We start from the raw sequence: 23,031 nt of genomic DNA on the forward strand, positions 1-23,031 counted from the left end.
ACTGGCAGTGGGTCATGCTGTGGAGCAGAGTCTGCAAGGACACAGGAAAATCTTTGCTAACCCCCAAAGACTTTGAATAGCTCCGTACAGCAGTCCTCATTATCATGAACACATTTTTCAGGCATTACTTAGAGATAATGTTAAAGAAACACGCCACAGTGTCTCATTCCTCTTCCTACCCTTGGCTCTTATGTCCACAATTCCCAGCTCGAGGGAAGGAGGGTGGGGAGCGAAGCCCAGGAATGCTCTAGGAGGAGGCAGATCACAAACATCCTCCCAGATGGCACTTCCCACTGCACCTCCCAGCCCCAGCTGTGGGTTTCCTGGGCTCTGATGGCAGTCCCACTGGGAAGAGGGGTGACTTTTCATCTATGATGAGCAGCCTCGTTCCCCTGACGAGGGGCTTATTTCCAGAGGAGTCCTATGGCACCAGCAGCCATACCACAGCTGGGCAGGAAGTGATCAAAAGTCAGCAGAAATGAAACAAAGTGCTTTTTGTCACTTGCCAGGCAGGTGACATTAAACTCTTCCACATCTTCTAGTGCTTGATCCATGTAGAGGATCCCTACAAACAGCAGCCTATGTTTAGGCAACTGGATCAAGCCATGTGTCTGTCATCCTTCAAATCTTGCGTGCTGTGAGGACCACAGCAGCTGAGAAAGTGCAAGTGCAGTGGCAAAAAGCATATTTCTGACTTCTAATATTTCTAGGTTCTGTATTATTCTCCCGTGTACAAACGTTAGGTCACGTGGTGTCAATGCAGATTTATTTTAGCTTGCTTGGAGGAAAAAAACAAAATAAACAAAGGAACTGTAAGGGGACACAGGGTCTCATCAAGAAAACCGAGTACATTGTGTTTTGAAGGATCCTCCATCTTCCATTGTCATGGAGTTCAGAATCACGCTCTCCAATTTCAAACAAAATTGAATCTTAACAGTTGCTGAGCTGTGTATGTGATGCACCGTGGGTTGTTTTTTCCACATGTGCCCGCAGCTCTATGGGTTTCTCTGTTGGGCCTGGCCCTCTGAAGAACATAATTGGGAGACTGCTCTGCTGAAATGCTGTGCTCTGCTTCAAGATTGTTTTCATTTGGGGCAAAAATTCAACCACTGACATTATTAGGCTGAGCAACATAAGGCCTAAGTACTAATCTGAGGTTTCTTAGTCAGTTCTTGACTTCTCAGACCTTCACTGTTTTGCCATCTGCTGTAATTGAAAATTGCCTTCTGCAACCAAAGGGAAAAATCTAATTTCTCAGCAAGCCATATGGGGTTATTAAGATCATTAGACCCTGGTATGCCATAATGCCTGGGCCAAAAGGACTACAGGGCATGTAAGTATTGTGTGATTCATTTTATAGTTTCAGGCTGCAAGTTAGGAATTATTTTGATGGCTATCTTATGATGAAAAGTGGTAGTCAAGTAGGTTACTGCAGATGTTGCCTGGTGAGGTCAATCCATGGCATGTTTGTTCAGAACTGTGACAGATGCGAAGTGGTTTTAATAGTGTTTGATCACAAAGGGTAAATCTTTTGTATCAGTCTGACAAATGATCAGTACCCAGCCAGTGTCTTCAGTTGTGCCAGTGATGCTAAAGGAAGCCTTAAATTTTGATATTAAGAAACCAAAGAATACAATTTCCACTTTTCAGGAGGACCCAGACTTGGCTTCTCATACAGGGTCTAAAGTTGATGATATAAACGGTACTCCTTTTCCTTCCTTAAAAATGCAAAAGCTATTCCTCTGCACATGACGGTTCTTGAAAACTTTAAAACTGAGCTGTTGGAATTTTTCTGTATTTCTCTAGTTGTGATATTTTGTAAGATTTCTTCCTAGCAAAATTCACTTCTATATATTTGATACAACTATGTGTGAGATTATTAACACTGATTTTTGGCTAATAAGGCTTCAGAAATGAATGCAGGAGCTGTGAAATTTACATGAAATTAAAGAAAGAATAGTTCAGTAAATGCAAATAAATGCAGAAATGAATATTTTAATTTGGATTCATGATTAATGCCAAAGGATTACCAGCAAACCATTACGATGTGCTGATGACATAAAAACTCAATGGGAATCAAAATTCTGTATGCATTAGTTAACTGATGGCAGTAAGCTATTTTTAGAAGGAGATCTCACAGTAATTTATTTCTTCTTTCTGAAAAATATAGCTATTGATTATATCTGACGTTTCGTCTTTATGATAATTAAGTCTGAGAATATTTTATAGTCGTATACTATTGTATCAGTTCCTGCATTTTACAGTGTGACAACTATGGTCAGTAGATTTATTCCTATTCAATTAATTATATTGAAAATAGGCATTACTGATTGCCGTTTTCCTTTGTGCTATGTAACTATAGGAGTTAAGGACAAATAGTTATATGTAAGAAAGAAAAATGAAGAATTTTTCCCTCCTTCAGTTTTCCAGTGATCTCAATCTGACTGCATATATTTTCTCTGTAGGTCATAGGTTTCTGTAGTTGTGGTTTCTGTTTCAAGATGACTGAAATCAAAGCATGTCTGAAGAGGTTTTAGTTTCTGTAGCACCTTGGTCAATGCATCTTAACATTTTGAAATCAAAATAATCTAAAGGAGGTAAAGAAACGTCTAGTTATATTTATACTGTCCAAATAGCTTCCTTATTTTAGTGTTCTTGGACATCACAGTTAGAATAAGGGAGTGAGCATTACCATTTTTACAAAAGTTGGGAATCCAGTCAGACTTTATATATGTTTTTTCTTTTCTAACATGGTCTTTGAGAAGCCATGAAAAACTGTGGTTGTTTTTCAGTTTGCATGAGGAGTACTTCTTTTGATTTTTGTTGTTGTTGTTGGGTTATTTGGGTTTTGTTAACAGGAATCTCACAGTCCTCCCCACTTCCTATGCTTTGGCTCCCCTAACAGAATACCCCACCTGAGGGAATACAGGTTGTGTCCCTGCTAGATGTGCACTTGGAGTGCACCTAATGTTCTCTAACCACTCATGGGCATTCAGGCTGTCAACCCAGAATGGTACTTGGAACGAGTCTGAAGGATGCACCCCCACAATGTGTGTAGGTTCCAGGTAGGCATAGCTTTACAGACAGAAAAGCTTAGGAAAATGGTGGGGATGAGTGGGAATGGGAGATGAAGACCTCATCGTTAAGTCAGGATCCTCAGACTTCCTATGGTGTTGCATGTAGCTAAATGAACCCTCTGCCACGACAGCATCACATCTCAATACCAACACGTTATTCTTCACCACTGTCTCTTGTGCGTTGGGCATAAGCATGTGCCTTCTCTTGTGTTGTAACTACTCTTTTGAAGTTATATTCATTTGAGATGTTTGTATGAAAAAATCCTCACCCTGCACTAATTGCAGTGTCCATCTTAATACATCTCATACAAGGGAAAAAACAAATGGAGACTTCAACGAGGAAGTGTTGCTGGCAGAACACGCATGTGCTAACAGAAACTACGATTAAAGGCAACACAAAATCCAGAAATAACCAGCAAAACCCTAACTCATCTGAAACTAATGGGAATTTCATTTCCACCATGGGCAAGTTTTGTTTCTGGATTCTTTATGCGTTGCTGGTGGTGCTGGTCTTTGATGTGGATTGCAAGTGAGCCCATGAGGAATTATGTCATGAAAATAATTTTAAGTCATCCCTGACCTAATCTCTCTGGAAAAAGATCAAGAGCTCATAATATCATTACTGTCCTATAAGGCTGAGCATGTTTATATTCGTATAGTTTCAATATTAAGGGTGCCCCGAACTGTGTACGTGACTCACCTGCAATATCTTTACCTGCTGCATTACCAAAGCAGTAAGTGTATACATGGCTATTGTGGCTTAATGTCTCAAATGTTGAGAATTAGTCCAATCTAAACATTAGTGCCATGTGTATTTTATTGATCCCTCTTTTCTTATTATTAGACTGATTCTTCCTGCACAGGATTTATTCATAGTCTTTGTTTAATTTTTGATTTCAGTCTCAGTAGTGTATCTAATCAATATTTATTTTTACCTGTGTGAATGATTCAGAGCATCATCAGGCTTCTTCAGTTTTAAGTAGCAGGTTACAAGCTTTGTCTCAATAAAACTGGCAATACTGGAAATATCCTCTGCAGATGACTTAAGGGGATTGTCTACAGCAGCACCTTCACTGCAAATCTGTACAAGAAAGAAAAACATTATTTACTAATATTATAATACAACTTTTGTTAGGGAGAAATTATTTTTGTAACTGATAAATAGGGAAAACTGACTTCTAAGTAAAATGCACCCTGAATTTAGTTAAAGTTAGCGCTACAAAAATCAACACAAATACATGTTGAACATAATATAAAATGCAGTGTCATCTTCCTGGAAGGGATAGTCAAGAAAGCAGGTAATAAGCTAAAAACTAAAAAGGACTTTAGGAAAGAAACTATGTTTTTCTGCATTTTCTAAAAATAAAGGCTCAACTTCAGGCTCTCAAAACCAGTGGCTGTCTTCCGCTTGAAGTCGAAGGAGGAGTCTCAACCACAACTATTTACTAATTTCAGTAAGTCAGTGGTGAACTCTGCCTTAGGCTCTGCTGCCTTTGTCCCACAGGTAGGAAAGAGGGTGATACAGTGCAAGGAAACCAGAAACTCTTCCCCCTCATTTAATGGGAGGATTTGTCCTTCCAGAAAACTGCTATAGAAAGTAATAAGGATGAGATCAGCCATCTTTCTCGTCTTCCTGGGTTGTATAGAATTTAGCAAAGAGAAACATCATATTTTCTGTTTAAAAAATACTCTTTTCCTGATAGATATATCACCCGCTGTTTATCACAGCCAGTGGCTTTCTCATTAATAATGTTCTACTTAATAATGTGTATCATTAGAGTTAGATAACCCACAACTCCTTAAAGTTTCAGAGAGCCCTCAGCTCTGGCAGATATGCAGCACTGGGCAGGACCACCTTTGGTCTCAAACCTTTGTTTTATTAATCTACAGGCAACCTGATTTTGTAACACCGAAGAGTAGTAAAAATTAGCTTTTAGCTCTTAAGAAAAGTCAACTGTAAGCAAACAGATTAAGTCTAGAGCCTTGTCTTTAAGGACAATAACCATATAGTGCTACTCATGACAATGCAATGGAATGTCCTTTGCTTGGATAAAGATCCCTAACAAGATGGTTTAGTGGCAATTACTTCACCTAAGTGACTTCACTGTGAATTAGCTTTAAAAGTAGTTTTCTAATAAAAGTTAAATAATTAATATTTATCTAGGGTGTGTGCTTAAATTCTTGGATCACACTGAGACTAGTGCTGAGGACCCTTACAGCACTGATATGCAACTGCAGCCTAATGTGTATGAACGCACCCTCTATTTTAAATGGGATATACTGAAGGAACCCTCCCTTAAGTCCAGTTTTGCCAGTCACCAAAGCTTTGCAGTGGATAGGAGGAGGATGTGGCCTGTTTGTCTAGCTCTTCATCACTAATGAGTTTAGTTAGACTAACTAGTTTCTTTTGCCTACATGGCTAAAATTCCGTGCTTGATCTTTAGGAGGTGCAATGTCAACTCAGCAGTTTGAGATCTCTTTAGAAGCTTAAATCTGTCAAGAAAAAAAGCTCTTCTGTATATGCGTCATTTTCTTCCTGTGTGTGATCCTTAAAAGCGAGAAGGATTATAGACCACATCCACATGTAGCACCTACAGAGCTAACCCTGTATTTAACATTTCTGTGCGTTGGTTAGAGATCAGCTCAGTTCTTTACAGGCAACAAGGGTCATTCAAGGAAGTGTCCCCCTAGTTTGGGTGTGATAAATATTTTTTTCTTTCACGTCTCTGCTGAGTGAAGTTACACAGTGTATATAATAACACCCATACATTTAAGATTTTCTATCATGTTGTTATCAGTAGAAGTTATAAATCAGAAAATTCATCTCTTTTAACTTTGCTCATGGTACCGTATATATCTGTTGAAGTGTCTCTCTGGATAAGACGTGCTATATGTAACTAAAAGACCCAGAGAATTATGTTCACATCAGTGAACATAAAAGTATCATCAAGTTTTTCTGTAATAACACTTTTGAGCTGAATTGGCCATGCTGTGACCTCTGTTAAATTTATGGGAATGAGAGATTTGAGGCTACTCCCTAGACTTTCAAGTTCTTGAATGATTGGGAGAAGAAAAGAATCATTTAGGAATCCCTTCAGTATAAAGTGCTGCAATTCAGTTTCCTCCAGTCTTATGGCTTGTATGAAGAGTTATGTTTAGACCTGTGTAACCTCTCTGCTATCTTTGACAAAAACCAAGACATGAGTCTCTGTAAACCACATCTGAACAGATAAGGATTCAGAAAATATGTTTAAATACAGTGAAGATTGGGTTCTGCCAGGTCTTCTCTAAGACATCTCAATGTAAGAGTTCAAATAAACGAATAATAGCTCAATCTTTAATCTCACAGCATCAGAATAACATGTCAGGATAACATTGCCCGTGTATGTGAGCATCTAGGTTGTATACTTTCTAGGTCCCAAACTCTCCTGATTTTGGTGTAGCATCTCTGCAGTGGATCAGTGCATTTGAGATAGACCCCTCCACAATAATTCCATACAAACAACAGTGACATGCACCAAAGATTCAACTTAATTTTACAGAAATGGCTCCTTATGTTCTAAGCAGAAGAGTTATGAATATACAAAATAGTGTCTGGTATTAGTGAGGTGCACAATTAAATGTACTCTCTGGTATAAGGGACTTCTTTGGTAGCCACATAGACACCACTGGAAAAAGTTTCTGTTGGGCGAAGCACCTCAGTGCAGCCTGAAAAGCACATCATCCTTTGTCCAAGCTCTGATGGAGATCATACCTTTTGTGTGTGGTTCTTCACCCTTTACTGTATTTTGCTGTCCTTTCTGATAAAAGGATTTGGCTGTGCAGCAGGAGAAGGACTGTTTCCTTGTGTTGTCCTGTCTGCCGCTGAATATTGAGTCTGACGGATCATTTCTGGGGGTTGAGGCAAAGACAGTGCCAGAAAGCATCTGAGAAAGGTCAACTGGGGAAGTTCCCAGGGGAGAAGGTAGGCAGGAAGGAGACAGTGAGCTGAGATTTTGCAGCACAGGTGAGGATGCGGAAAAGAGCTGTAGAAAAACTCACTCTGACTTTCAAAGGGGAAGAGGTAAGCGAAAATTTCCTAGAGATCCAAAGGAGCCTCTGTAGATACAGTTTGTTATAACTTTGGGAAACCCTGCTGGACTGAGAGCAAGCGAAGAAGAAAGGCTGCGCCATGCCCAGACATAATGAGCAGGGAGGAGATTTGTTTGCAATATTCTTGTTTCACCCAGCAGAACTGTGTTTTCTTTATCTTGCTGTAGTCTGCAGTCCGATAACGCCACCTTTGAAGATCAAAAGGGCTGTTGGTGTTTTTGGAGTGCTTGAAGTAAAAGGTAAAAGCATCTCCATCTCACTCCTCTGAATACCTTAAGGTCTTGTCACAAGGACATACAAATATAGATGTGGGCTTGGAGAGGCCGTTACATTTTGTACCATTGAGGGTTTCTTTTTCCAGAGCTATGTTACAGAATTTTATTTTAATTCCAAACTGGGAAAATTGAGGGTATGCCTTACTTTGAGCTGTTGGTCTGCAGAAATATTGCCGCTATCTTAAAAGGTTATAGTGGCCGTGAAATTGAAGGAAACAACGAAAACATTTGAAGCTTTACAGCCAATCTGGGGTTAAAAACCTGCAATATATAATTTTATGTCCTTCACCATCACTAGCAAATCTAACTTTCAGAATTAGCCTACCTGAGAGTACCTCTATCAGTAGATAGGAATATTTTTCTGGAAGTAATGTTTAATTAAAAAATTCCTGCCAAAGAATATTTATATTTTCACAGGGGCCCTTGTTAGAACTGGAGGCCATAGTGCAGGTTTTGTATACACGCATCCTTTAGAAGAATGCTGAATTATCCCATTCAGTGAGTCACCAAATATATAAATGAAATGTAAGGTATGAAAGCATTACCTGCAATTTTTGTACTGGTGCTGAACTGACACTAATTATGTTACACTTTCACTGATAAAGGAGGTTTCACTTGCAACGTGTAGGATCCTATAAATATATTGCTGAAACCACAGTCACATAAATGCTTGTGATAAAGTATTTTGTCAAAGGTCACAGAACAAGTCTGTGACACTGTGAACTTAGCATAGATCTTGTGGTGGTATTAAGGCTTTAATTTTGTCAGTAGCAAGCAAGGAAATTTTATGAGCAAAGACCTCCCAGGCATTAGCTAATAATAAGAGGAAAAGATCCCCCCATACCCACTATGGCTTTGGTGGAGGACCAGTGGAAATGCTGCTCATTAAGGCAGCTTCCTAGTTAGCATATGTGCAGCTTGGAAGAAGAAAATTAGAGCCCTGGTGATCTGTATGTTGACGTGTTGGAACTGTTTTCACTGAAAACTAAGTGAAAGGTTCAAGTGTAAGAAACTGGCAATGGTAACAGTTTACTAATCACTAGGATGGGTTTGGTCTATGTGGAATTCAGGAATATGGTTTGCCTTAAAGAAAAAGTTTTCCCATAGATATCCATCTAAGTGTGTGGATATGATACACATTTGATCGCAAATTTAGCTTGGGAAAACAAGTGAGTTTGGTCAAATGGTGTGTGGCGACACAATTCTTTGGCAATTTCCATGAGATCACTCATGCCTCTGCCAGACTGAAAGGGTTAGGAGTTAGTTTGAATTGTTGAATTGAACAATAACCTGCTAGCCTTGGTGGAGCTGATTGCTTGATTGATTTGTTTTGGCTTTTTTTTTTTTTTTTTTTTTTTTTTTTTTGGTTAGCAGAGAAATGTTTAATCATGCCTCTCCTTTTAAAGATAACTTTGTGGTTTTCCCTAGAGAGGCTAATCAGAGGGATAAACCTGAAAAGGCAAGAAATATTTAACTACTGCCTTTTCTTCTGACTAGCCAACAGTCCTAGCCAGATGCCTTAACTTCAGAGCCGTCCAAGTAATCAGCCTGGTAACGTCACTGCATTGCACATCAGGCACCTGGCAAGTTGAACACCAACTGCATCCCAGAAAATGTCTGCTAAGGAAGGCTACTTCTGAAAATAACTTTTCAAAACCCGATAGCAAGCCTCACACGGGGCTGAAGACAAACTGCTTTTTGTATATTGCACTGTAATCCTGTCCTTGCAACTATTAGGCACTATCAAAAATACGGCAGGAAACCAGCATAACAAAGAACCAGTTAACGGCAGTTTTGTCTCAGTAGAGAGGGAAAAAAAAAAAGTCAGCATGGAGAATAAAAAGAAAGAGGATTTTCTCTCAATGATATGATTTCATGCAGCATAACTTTCCAGCTTCTATTCAAAGTCATACTGACATCTTGGTATGCAATTTCAGTCAGCAGAGCAGGAATTGTATATAAAACCCCTGTCTTTATTGTTAATGAGATTTGTGTAAATAACTCGCTAGAAAACATATTGGAAATATATAATTCTCTACTAAATCTGAATGCAGATGTCGGGTAAGAAGAACTAAATTTACAAGGCTTTCTGAAATGTGCTCTGCGATGGGTAATTCAAATAATATGTACGTATGATATTTTTGTCATATTGGCTGCGCTGTGCAGAGTTAGCACTGGGTTCTGTAACAGTAATATGCATGCAGGACACATTTGCTATCTTGGGCATATTATTGGTTACACAGTACTGGCTGAGAGCCAAATATAACTCAGATATGCTGTTATGACAAATGATCCCTATTTCTATTCAGAAAACCACTGCTTGTCAGAAAAGCATGGATCTGGTGAGTACTGACTTTCCCAGAGGAGCTTACCAGCCTGATTGCCCCCACGGTGGGTCTGGTGGGGTGGGATTCAGGCTGCTCTCCCCATATTTCCATTGGGTTTATCTTAAGCCCTATCTATGTCTAGGCTTAAATTCCTCCTTTGGCTACAACCAGCCTTTTTTCAGGAACCAGAGGTATGTGGAAAGGATTTGGTGATCAGGTGGGGCAGAATGTTAGAGAAGTTCAAACCTAGATTTTATGCTTCCTAAAGGCTGAAAGGCCTTGCATATCTGTCAATGTTTTGGCCTTTTTTGGAGACCTCACTGCAGAAATGAGATTTCAAGTGCCCACCAAATTCAGAGGATATAGCATTTCTAGGTGGATGCTGCTTTATAAAAATAAACTTGACGTGAATCTTTCCCTCCCACAGAAGCTAACGATGTTCCCTGCAGCACTCCTAAGCCTAAGTCATTCCTGTTTATTGGCCCAACTTCAGATAAAGGCTTTACCTCCCCCCAGTGCAAACTTAGGGGTCTTTCTCATATTGTAAATAATTTGCTTTGGAAGCATTAAATCAGGAACAAAGGTTTTAGAAAAATATCATCTGTTTGACTTCAGCTTAATCTGTGTGCTGCACTATAAATCTGTGCCTCTCATTACCAATCCCTGTTTTATGGAGTGTTCTTGTTATCAGTACTGCCAGGGTGAGAGGAGTAGTCACAGCAGTAAAAAAAAAAACAACCCAACCCCAGAGCTCTCCAATGAAACATATATTGTGGAATCAATATACTACAATAGTTTCCAAGGAACTTTATATTCTGTACAACATACTGAAATCTTTATAGATTGCCTTTGTAATACAAAATTTGTCAGTCCTCCACTGTGAGACCATCCGAGATCAAACCAAACCGAGGACGGTGTGAATATTCCATGTGAAAACCAAACAATCAGCCAAAAGTCAAAACTGATACCAGTACCTCCTCTTGATAGGATTGTAGTTCAAAATGCCTATTGGACTTTGAAGCAGGAGCATCAGTCTGTTGATAGTGTTCACAGGAGGAGCTGGCCAAAATGAATGTTTTTTTGGAGGGAACTGTCAGCTGGTGTGATGTGACTATATTGTAGCAAGATTTTGAGAGCTGTCATGATTGCTTGGAAAAAGCAATATAATTTCAGGCCAACTAATTTAATCCCTTTGATGCCAAGAGATTTGCTAGTGCTAAGTCCAAACACCAGAGATATCTCACCAGCACTTTTATTAAGGCAAACTATGTGAAAGGTTCACTTCATTTTGATGGACAGGATTATTAGGGAAAAGCAATAATTTGCTGAAGCCTTATTTCCATTTTTCTGGATATGACATTAAAATTAGCTGCAAGGCCAGCTCTCCCCCCTCTCCTCACCTCAGGATGGTGTGGATTTGGTAAACTCCACCAAGAATCCTTTCAGCAGTATTGTCAGCATTAGAATCACAGCACATATCCATGCCTCAGGAATAAACAGAAATAAAGCTCTTCCCTAAAGTAACCTAACCAGAATTCATTCCCCACTACTTTTTTATTGTTTGGTTCACCTCTGTAAAGCTTTTCAGCATTTATATTCATTTTACACTGTCAAAAGCTGAACAGGAGTAAGATAACAAATGGTTCTGGTAGCAGCTGTCACCACCTACTGTCTGTGTATGCCTGTGTGAATCTCTAAATGGAAATAAAGTACTTTAATAACACATTTTCTCTAAACTGTCCTCATGGATAAAGTTACTCTCAAATCAGTCCATGAACACTTTCCAATTCAGTGCCCACTTCAGGCTGCATCTCCTCTTCAGAGTCTATGTTGGTATGCAGCAGTATGATTTAAAGACATTTTGGATAGAAAATACTTTAACAGCACACCTTCTGTGACTGCTGCTTGCCTGCATTAGCTGCTTTTGGTGTTTGAACCTTCTCCTAACTTGCCTAATTTTCTTGCCATAAATTAAGCTGATTGTCCATCGCATTCTTGTGCTGTGCTGACTCTAGCCTGAAAGTGCCCAAAGCCACAAATTAAACACGAATTGCTCTGCCCTCCCTGTTCCAGTGTGATACCTTCCAGGAGCAGATGGCAGCTGGGAGGATAAATACCTCCAATTTTCAGGGCCTGAACATAAAAGAAACTACACTTTGAGTGGGCTCTAAGGCACTGCTTTACATTGAGAGAGGTGAGGTAGCATCACACCTTTGTGTTTATCTGTCTTGGGCATCACAATGCCTACGATATACGTGGGGACCTGTGGGGTTCATGGACCTGCAGACTTTTAGCTGTCCAGCTTTCAGAGAAGCCCTTTGGATCCAGCCAGCAGTGACATGCCCTAAGCCATGCATGATGTGGACAGCTGAGCAAAAGTCTGAGCCCGTGACTTTCAAGATGGGCTACTTCCTTCTCCAAGGCTGTCTCCATTTTTTGTTCTCTTTTTTTCCTCTTTTTTTTTTTTTTCCTTGTGTTACCTCCTGAGGAATCTTCTACATGGACCTTGTCTTCATTTCTCAGTGACTATAAAACATGATTTGCTTGTGTTTAGGTCAATGAGGCTTTTGATTGTAAGTGACAAGTGGTAGGTGACTATTATATTTAATCAAATATACTGCTTAACATTTACCGTATGGAGAAAATATTTGGTGCTTTTGAGCACTTATCACTTCCAGGTAAATAATTTAATAGCATGTGAGGAAGCCAATTAGAGTTAATTAGAAATTGACTGATCTGCTTTGGCACCAAAATGATTAGAAAATGTGGCCTTGTCCTTTCTGGAATAGGGATTTTGCTCTTGCACACACACAAGTGAGGACATACATTGTTTTATGGTCAACACATAGTCCTTTGAGGAAAAAAGTACTTTATAAGCCATATATGTAACAGCAGTTCAGGCAAGAAGAACCGGGGCACAAATCCTTCTAGACAGATAGCTGTGCAGTTCCTCAGCTTTATTTCATGGTGATGGGCATGCTGGAAATATCTAGGAGATTAATAGATTCAAATTCAGTGATCAAGAAATGGGAGCATGTCCAAATGGATCAGTATAACAGATTCCCACTCTATCCCACAAGCCAGATTTGAGCCATCTGTAAGCTTCGTATTCCTGGTCTAAAATCTTCTGCAGCCATAAAAGACAATAAGTATCAGTAGAAAAAAAAAAATCAATTTCTCTGCTTTGCAGCCTAAAAATATAGTGATGTGACTATAGGGAGAGAAAAACTGCTGATTATCAGGGGCTTTTTTTTTTTTTTTTTTTTTTTTCCAGCAAGTTAACTGAGCAGGCCATATTTAGGCAACTACTTTGTTATTAGATGTTAAAAGAATATTTATAGAGAGTAAAGTCAGCATCTAACATGCAGGCTTTGGGTGATCAGTGACCATCATCTTTGATGTTCTCCGTCCAAGACCTAGTGTACTCCCAGGAAGTTTCTAGACTACATGTGCTGATGATAAAGATAGATAATTTATGAGTCTGATTTTTAGCTCCAGAAAGTTGATGCTAAAAATAAATATTTAGCTGTTCACATGCTCTCCCTTGAGGACTTTCAGGGTGTTAAACTGTATCTAGTCCTTGCACAATTCTTCTTGGTGAGAGGGGATAGAGAAAACTCTATAAAGTCCCACTTTCTACCCCTTTCATTCCAGTGAATGACCAGGAATTCCAGTTTCTGTGCTCTGTAAAGCAAGGGACTCCATATTGTTATACATTGATCACTTCTTGGACCTCATGATCCACCTGCAAAAAGAGACAATGCTGGGGAGGAAGGGTGGGCAGAAACGTGGCTGTGCCCGAGTCTTTCTGGACCAGCGAGCACTGATCCAATGGTCACAGCAGGGAGCACGTCCACAGGTCCTAATCCCGCGGTGCTCCCGGGACTGCCCTTGCAGCAATGCCTCTAAGCAAGCTGCCTGTGCTTTTCTGATGTGCTCAACCAGTGGATAGACTACTTAAGATGAACCTCTTTTCACATACGTATTTATATAGGAAATACTAATTTTTTTTGCTTCTTATATTATGATTTTGATGGAAGGTTTGGTTGAACCATGCTACCTAACTCTGTATTGGTACGTAACTATGTCCACAAGGCACCACTGCCACAGCCGCTGTCAAAATATTTGCTTTTTGCAGATATTGTTGCCTGGAAGAGGGCACATGGTCTTGACAAAGCCTTCTCTGCGAGCAGTGAATCACAAGGCAATGAGCCACAGGAAAGGTTAATCTAAAACCTCAAGGTGCGCAAAAAAAGATGGCACTAATGTTTATCTCCATGCCATAGGAACGGTGCCCGTAATAGCCATCTGTGGAAAATGGAGATATTCCAGCTTGTGGAAGGCACCACAACAGCACTCTGGTGAATTAATCACATGCTGTTCGAGGCCTTCACCTCACACGCGGGATGCATTTCATGTCTCTGAGATATCCTACGCCAAAAGCTGTGTGCTGAGATACTGTGGGCTTCTTTCTGCGCACAGCAGTCATGAACCTTTCTCATTTATTTTTTTAATCACAGGGGAGGATTATTTTCAGAACAACAGGGCCTGAAATTTAGATGTGTGCAGGTTTTAAACAGGCTGATGTTTCTGAAGTCTTTTACGCTTTCTGATACTAGGAGATTAGTTTGAGACAAGATCTTTCGATCCTCATAAAAGTTTAATGTTATTTTGTAGCTAAGCTGTTAATAATTGGCTATGGATTTTATAGATATATGTACATGGTTTCCACTGAGATTTTAAGCTAAAGAGTGATTTCTCATACCCTTCATATCCCAGTCCAGATGTTCAAGTCCTATTTCCTTACATTCCAACAGATGGATGCCAAAAATTTAGGGAAATTTACAGTGTTTCTCAACATAGTATATATAATATAGTGTATTGTTGAGCTAGGAGGTATAAGAGCGAAGACTTTTGCCCCGATTTCTTCAGCTATTTTCCTCACTAGCAACAGAAAGTACTTAATTCTTAAGCTCTAATGGTGAGAGTTCTCCAAGGGAGCATTATTTTTTTTCCTCCCCCAGGCCAACTATAATGCAGCTGACTAACGCTAAGTCCCTCCTGATTAATTTAATGGTAGCTAAATAGTGCAGAAATAGTGAGAAGCCACCATTTCTTCTCCTGATAACACTGCCTTCCTGATGTCTGCTGTAATCAGCAGCATGCTGTCCAACATATAAAAGTCTCTAAATTAAACAAGCATTTCAATTTTCCTTTCTGACTAATAATTTTCTCCCCCCCCCCCAATCCAGTAATTTCAGTGCTAGACTTTCAGTACTGCCTGTTATTTGCATATCTGAAAAACAACATGATGTAGAGAAGAGCCAAGCAGTGTATGATATTTGCAATATGTAAGGTGACACTAACTTTAGTGATACTATTCAAATCTAATGCTATGCACACGCTTTTCCAGATCAGGGTGTCCAACTCAAAATGTTGTAATGTCAGACTAAAGCTTTGATTTCCTTAAATCTGAAAAATGTCTGTAAACATTCTGCACCAGAATCCATAACTTTGAATTTCCTGACCTTTGAGCTTGTTACATATGAAATGCAGAGGAATTTTTGTAGTTCTTCAAAAAATGATGGACAAAACAACCACAGTTCCAATATATTAGCAGTTTAAGTTTTCCAGTTCTCTCTGCACCATCTCCAATTTGTCTATATCTGAAGAAACAGACAAATTGGAGATGATGAGAAGGAAGCAGCAAAAATGATGCAGAGGTTTAGAAAACATGACCTGGGAGAAAATACCAAGATGATTGAATTTATTTCGTTTAGGGAAGGCTGAAAAGAGATATGCTAAGAGGTTGCAAGTACAAAGAGAATAGGGTGGTTAATTGATCTTCATGTCAAATAAGAGTTCATGTGCAATTTTGCAGCATGGAAGATGTGGAAAAACTTTCTATCAGCCAGCTAATACAGATGAGAAGTCCCTCTTACTGGAGATTTTTGGAAATGGAGTACAGAGGTGAGCTTCAGGGATATTCTGGTTTTTGCTTCTGCAGTGAGCTGGATTAAGAGACTGCTGAAAGCCCATGTCCTACAGTTTGGTGATTTCCCAATCACTCTGCCCACAATCCCAGGAAGGAATTATTTAATCTCTGTTTATTCTTTCACCAGGATGTCTATTACCTAGCCTTTCCATTTCCTCTTAGGAGCAGAAAAATGCTCCTTTCCTCTCAAGTGACAACTGTTTTTGTTCCCATCAAAGCTCATTTCTGAATGTGTGCATGTGAGGGGGAAATTCTAAAAAGGATGACACTTTCAAATTTTACTCACTCACTGCTATAATATTTTTTGTTTTAAAATAAAATGCCTTCGGTATTGTAGAAAAAAATATGAAGAGGACATTTGCTTGTCAGCTGCAAACCTCTTATGTTTTACAAATGCTTTTGAATTAAGTTTGGCAGTACATCGCTGAAACAAGTGTAGTTGCACCCTTTTTCAGGATGTCAAGTGCAGAGCTGAAGTGATTGGGGTCAAAGTGGAGATAAAACATTAGAGTCCAGAAAGACCAGCTTGCAAGTCCTCTATTCTAATCACCAACCATATTCCTGTAAAATAGGAAGTGTGTCTCTTTCTTAAAATTTTGAGAAGCAGACACGAGCCTTTATAAAATCCTTACAGCTACTAAGAATGATTTTTTGCATCACGTACGATAGAAAAAGTCAAGCCCTCATCTGCACAGTAAATGTTAGCTGCTGGGTTAATTGTGAGGATATAGGGCATCTTTCAACTATGCTCTTGGAGATACCGTTTGCAAAATGCTCTAATGCTGCATCTTTGAAAGAAGCCTTTGCCTGTAGAGTGCTACTATTTAACAGGTTTAACATCACTAAAAATTGAGAGGCTGATGCCATTATTAAATTTCATTCTGCACACAAGCAAACAGTTTATCATAGTCTGTTCCCAGCAATTGTAATCCAATTTTTGTTATCTTATATTGTTTAAAAAAGAGAGAGAAAGATACTGTACATCAATCTGATAAAAATGTTTAAATAACTGGTGCTTTTTTGTGATTATGTCGGTTTTATAGCAGCATTATGGAAACACGACAGGGTAACTAAAATCTGATTACGTCTAAGTCCTTGCCCATTATGTGATTATTATGAACCATGACTTCTACTGGCACATTATGAATTACATGGTCATAATACAAGGGATTTCCAATATAATTAACTGAGATTAGCAGCACTAGAGAAATCTGGGAATAATGATACAACTTTGAACAATCAGTTTTACTGTAAATGCTGCTAGCTCTGGCTTCCAGGAAGCAGGAGGCTGGTGGATGTAACCGTGACCTACCTGCTGGGGTTTCCTAAGCCTCCTTTCTCTTCCCTCCCCACCGTGAAATTAATTGCAACCTTGCCAGAGTGTTAGAAACTCCCTCTTTTACTCTTTTTCTTTTCATATTATACCGATAAAACTCAAGGCTGGCTAAGATTTCAAAAACGTCAAAGGTCTTTTTAGATACCTCCTTTTGGGGAGACTCAGCCTGAAACTGGAAAAGGCTCTGCTTTTGAAAACACAGAAATAACTATTACTTATTGAAGAACAGATCTGTTTAAGACAGCTCAAGTTTGAGCACTTAAAGGCAGAAAGTCATGAAAATCACAGATTAGTTTCAAAGATCACAGTCGAGGTCATATTATTTCTTTAGTGTCTCAGGCAGACAAGAAGTCTTTCCACAAAAACTGAGCTTTTGGACTCTTAGCTGCCAAAGAGAAAGCCATCTGTGTCCAGAGGGGGTTGCTCGCTACTGGACCTAGCCTTTCTCATGCAAAAAGAAAAGGATTTCTACACAGATCTGGCTTTAGAGAAAAATGGGAAACAGAGTGCATATTGGAAGTGCTGTAGGGAAAAAAGACTAAAATAGACCTTTTGTTTTAATGAAAGGATTAAATATTTCACCAATATTTATGGGCAGCTGGGGTACAGTGGGAACTTCCCTAATTATTGAGGTATCATTTGTTCCTGATAGGGCTGGGAATAGAGAGGTGTGTTTTTTTTTTCACTCTGTGGGACTTAAATTTCTTCCATACGTAAACACAGTTGAAGACTTAGAGAAAAATACAAAATTACCTGAGGTTTTTTTTTTGTTCAGGTCAGTGCCACCCTTCTCCTATGATTTATTTATAGCTCTTAATTTTCAGATTTCATGTGAAATTGCATCTCAGGGTTTTTATTAAACCATGCACACCCCAGGCTTGTGCTCCTTGTTCACTTTGATATTATTACATCCAGTCAGTACAATGACAACCTTTCATTTACTCTGCTATGGTGATCGTACTTCTTTAACCACATACCTGCAGTGCCATGGAGAACTGCTCCACAGCTGCTAGGTGGTTGTTCTCCTTGTAGCAAGTGCTGGCTTTCTGGAGGGTCATCTGAAGCTCTTTGTCAATGTGAGGCAAAGCGCGTCCATTAGCTGTGCTCTGAGCAGCTGCTTTTTCAGAGTCTCCCTGCACCGATCGTGTGCTTATAGATACCATAGGCTCAGCAAACTCGAAGGAAATATCCTCCTCATCAGTGTAGACCAACTCCATTTCTATGTCCATTAGTCTTTGCAGAGGTATATGGGACAGAGGCGTTGGGTTTGACTGATTGCCATTCTCTAACGTTGTTTTTAATCTTTTCTCGGCTGGTTTTTCACGGTTTTCTGATTTCTGTTTATGGCTTGCTCTGTCTATATCATTATTATTTTTTTCATCCTTTCTCTCTGCCATTTTGATTCTCTCCATGGTATTTGCTGCTGCTCTGCTCCCGAGGTGGATTCTGTACATTTGCAGTGCTTCTGGAACATAATTCAATCTGTTTGCTGCCACATTTGACTGCTTAATACTACGCATTTGCTGAAAGATTTCATTCCTGCCATACATGTTTATGAGATTTTTTTTTTTTTGGAAGTCGGTGTTGCTTTTCTGATGCTGTAACTTGAGCAAAGAAAGAGTCCTAGGAGAAAATGTAGAAAAATTAATAATACTCAAATGTTGCAAAACCAAAAAAAGCATGCAAATCATTTCTCCACTAGGCATACTGTAGGCACCATTATGAGACAAAACTCTTCAATAGTTAGTACACAGAATATCAGACTAGCTGCGAGATTATTTTCTCTTTCCTGTGTAAAAGTTTAAGGCCACTTAAAATATTTTTAATAACTCTTGATAACGGATGTTTGTTTGTGTAAAGTGATGCCACTGTACCAGTTTGTTATAGCTCCAGTATGAAGGGAAAATCTGGCTTTTAATCAAAAGAAAACCAGTGAAAACCCTGTGACTGATTGATTCACGTTGTATGTTGTTATGGGGTGAAAAAAAATCAGTGCGGCCTGATTTTTTGATAGCTGGTAAGCACAGTGACTGAGGTCAGAGAGGGGTGTTCAAAAATCAGGCAGAGTGGATGTATTCCAAAAGGGCACAAGCTCAAAGTGGGGTCCCGGCTTCAGCTGCATTTGAGCAAAATTCAGATCTGGATTTGGGTTTCAAAGCCATTTCTTATTGAACTGTCTGCAAAGTACACTGGAGTGTGGATGCTAAGAAGTAACCCTCCCCTAGTAGTTAACAGCTTAATTCTCAGTTCAGGGAACCAGTACTGGATTCAGACTGGTACAAGGTGCAGAATCAAGTTCTTTAAGGCCCTTCTCAGCACCAGTTCCTATACAATAGGAAAGGTGACGACTTGATCTGCATTGTAGACTCGTAACTGGGCTCAGATTCAAAGGAAATTTTCATCTGCCTCTGCTGATTTCAGAGTGAAAAGGTGGAAGGCACAGGTAATTATCTTCTCAGGTTTTCCCATCAATTATGAAAAGTTTAATTGTAAACAGCTTTAATGATGATCGTCTTTCAGAATGGTTTGTTAAGCATAAGCACTCAGCCTTTAACCTTGTGTTATTGTTCAACAGACCTCCATACGTTTAGCACCGGTTTAACGTACTTATCTACAGAAACAGATTGTATAAAGGAAAGACACATAATAAATGCATTTGTGTTCAGCCAGAAACAGAATTTAAACAATAAGCAACTTCTTGAGTTTTAGCAAGGGCCCTACAGTATGCACTAACGCACTGGTAAAACTTGCCAGAATGTGTGCTGGATGCTGTGGAATGGTGAACCTTTACCCCTTAGGGCAATGGGCAGAAATTTATAGAACGGGGTAAAGGGAAGAGGCGAAGGTGTTTTAGGCTGCGTGAGAAGTTGATACTGAATTTTAGTGTAAATAGGTTTTCAGAACTTTATCACGTATTTCCCCCTTCCCTGGCTAAGCCAGATTGCAGCCAGAACAGTCACCAGCCCTGAAGCAGGGAACTTCTTGATTTTGACATTTGCTCACAATCTCCAGGCTGAAAACTTTACTGTAGCAGAACTGCCTGTGGAGAAGCTCATTCCTCTTTCCATGACTGCAAGAGAAGGAGTGAGAGGTGAGGGGATAATTGTGTGATTTAAGGTAATTTCAGCAGACTTTTTTCAGCAGTGTGCTGAGCAATCACAACTCCTACTGAGTTCAATGGGGATGGAAAACGACTGGCCCTTCCCAGATAGTGCTCCGCACTTGTCAGAATAGAGCTCAAAGGAATCATATTTATAGCAAGCTATTTTGAATGGCAGCAGTAAAGCAGCTGGAAAAGGCTAATGTACTTGCATCTGGCAGCAATTTTACCTGTTTGTAAGACATTCAATCCCTTTTTAAAACAAACCACAGCATAGCCTAAAGATTGGAAGCCACATTTTTCAGTGCTGGCTTCAGTACTAGGTAATTTAGGAAATGATGATTTATCTTCACTATGCAGTGGAGCAGAGATACTCCAGCCAGCCTCAGCATCAGCTGAGGGGATGAGCATGATGATCTTGGTGCCATGTCATGCCAACAGAACAGTCACATATGGCACCTGCGATGGAGCTCCATGTGGTCCTGCAGTATATGGCTATACCATGTTCTGGAGGGGGACCACAGGACTTTCACAGCCCCTTGGGTGGGCTGTTCACAGAAGGTCCTATAGAACTCAAGAATTTGAGATTTAACTGTCTACATCACATCCAAGTTTGCAGGAATTTTCCTCTGAGCAGCCATATAGAACTGAGGAGCCCTCAAGGAGAATTAGTGGACTCTTCTCCTCACCAGAGAGCTAAGAAAGGCAAAGCCATATATCTGATTGGGGTGGTTGATATCAGTGTGAATGGGAAATTGGCTGAACTAAACCGTTTGTTGTGAGACTGTCTTAAGAATTCTAAAATTACTATGGACTAAAAAAACCTAGAGCACAAACTGTGAAATACAGACCAAGACTTTTTAATCACTTACAGACATTTCGCTGGTGGACCAGCACCTGAAATGAACTTTGCTGTATCAAGTGGATTTATACTGCTCCTATTGTATTGTGTTTTTAGGTATTCAAGCTGATTAACATGACTTTGGGTTGTGCCATGGAAGCATGTTATAACTCAGGCAGGCTCACTTTAATCACTGCCTCAATAAAAAACCATTTCCAGGGAAAAGCTTTTAGAAAATCATTATCTTTGTAAGTTAAGTATTTTTCTGAGACTTTGGTTAAAATGTCTGTTTTTTATTTTGGAAGCATTTACTGTAAAATGCTTCTAATGAATCACTATGCAGGGGAATATAGACAGACAATTTAGCGCTATAGTCAGAAGGAAACCAGAATTCTGAGATCTCAGGAATGATCTTCCTGATCAGTCCTAAACAAGCTCAGCTTTCTGTATATTTGAGGGTTAATCTTCGCTAGATGCCTGTCCATGGCACTATCAGCTACTCCAGATAAGTATGTTGTCAGTCTCTTCAACTGGAGAGGCTTACATGGGATAAAAAAAAAAAAAAAAAAAAAAAAAAAAGCAAAAGGAACATAAGAGCGTTTAAAATCTTCTGGGTTTGTCTGTTGATTTCCCAATATATCTGAGAAAGTCTTCTTTGGGAGAGTGGCCTGCCTATTAGATAGTGTAAACTTCCTTATGTGCTTAATCTTATGAACCCTATTGCTTATGCTTTTTGTTCTGTATCTAGTTTGATTCTGCTTTCAACACCTTCTCCTATTATCTCACATCAGATTAGAGAAGAACCTGCTGATAAATCACACTGGCATTTCAGCTGACACCTCATTGTTAAGTTCTTTTCTAGTTCTTCGATGAGCCCTTTTTTCTTGAGAATTTAAACTTTGATTTCAAACAAAAAAGCTTTTGCCCTTACAGTTATGAAGTAAAACCTTTCTAAACACCAAAGGCTGCGCTGCTATCTTCCTGAATCTGCATATAGCAAGGCCAAACCACTGGGCTACATTCAGCATTGATTTAAGTGGAGGGACAGGAGAGAGAAATTTCTTCTAGTAGTTCTCAGAGGGGATTAAGCTGCTTGGAAACTGGACCATTATATTGCTGTTACCAGCTCTTTGGGGCAACTGTGAATTCTGTGGGGCTACACTTCAGAAAAAGATAAAAAATTCAGCAAAATCTTTCAGTGGACAGCACAAGTCATTATTTCTGAGGATCACAGTTGCTTTTCATGGCAGAGGCTATGCAGGAAGAAGCAAATTCAAGGGGAGATTTCAGCCCAGAGAGATCTCCAAAGACTAAGTTTACGGTGTCCTAGCTATGGCACAGCACAGCTTCAGGTGAGGAACAAGCAGTGGTCCAGCTTACTGACTCCCCACTGCTGGCCTGCTAGATCATGCCCTTGCGTGGCTCGGAGGTCTAGGGGGACAATACAGCAGCTAGAAAGCAGAAAAGGGACTTTTCTTTCTCTGAAGCAGGTTCCTTACACTGACTATTCAACAGCAGTTCAAGCGGACCCATGATCTGACACTGAACACGCCCCATAAATGCCTTGATAAAATTCAGAGGCAAATTAGACATCAGATCTGGAGACAGCAATAATTTTCCCTCCCCCCATTCCGATCAGAACTGGCAGCAATTTCTGTTGTCACTGTTTTGTTTTATTTTCACTTCCTCTGCAGCATAAGGTACAAGCTGCCTCGTTCAGGATGGTCTGGCTGTACCTCATCTGCTGTCCCAGAAGCTCTAGTCATTAGTGGTCCATCTGTATTTTGTGCTCTCTGCTGTGAATGTTCAATGCTGCACAGTTTCTAGAGGATAACATCACATTTTCCAGCCAGAGCATGACTGTATCTGCAAGACATGTGCGTTTTGTGCAAGGATACCCCATCTGCCTTTTGCTGAGCTCACTTGTGTACCGGCAACCGTATAGTTGTATTAGCCTGACACCCCACCCAGGCTAACTCACCCGACAT

General features: G+C 39.8%; 1 protein-coding gene across 1 annotated transcript in view; it reads right to left on the minus strand.

Annotated features, from left to right (window-relative positions):
- Nucleotides 1-23,031, minus strand: part of SPATA16 (spermatogenesis associated 16) — a 97,690-nt gene that overhangs the window by 61,772 nt on the left and 12,887 nt on the right. Inside the window, 3 exon segments of the mRNA XM_026854959.1 lie at nt 4,013-4,158; nt 18,080-18,691; nt 18,693-18,725. Of these exon segments, the coding sequence (XP_026710760.1) occupies nt 4,013-4,158; nt 18,080-18,691; nt 18,693-18,725 (791 nt within the window).

Source organism: Athene cunicularia, assembly GCF_003259725.1.
Source record: "Athene cunicularia isolate RWA chromosome 9 unlocalized genomic scaffold, athCun1 chr9_part1, whole genome shotgun sequence".
Lineage (NCBI taxonomy): Eukaryota > Metazoa > Chordata > Aves > Strigiformes > Strigidae > Athene > Athene cunicularia.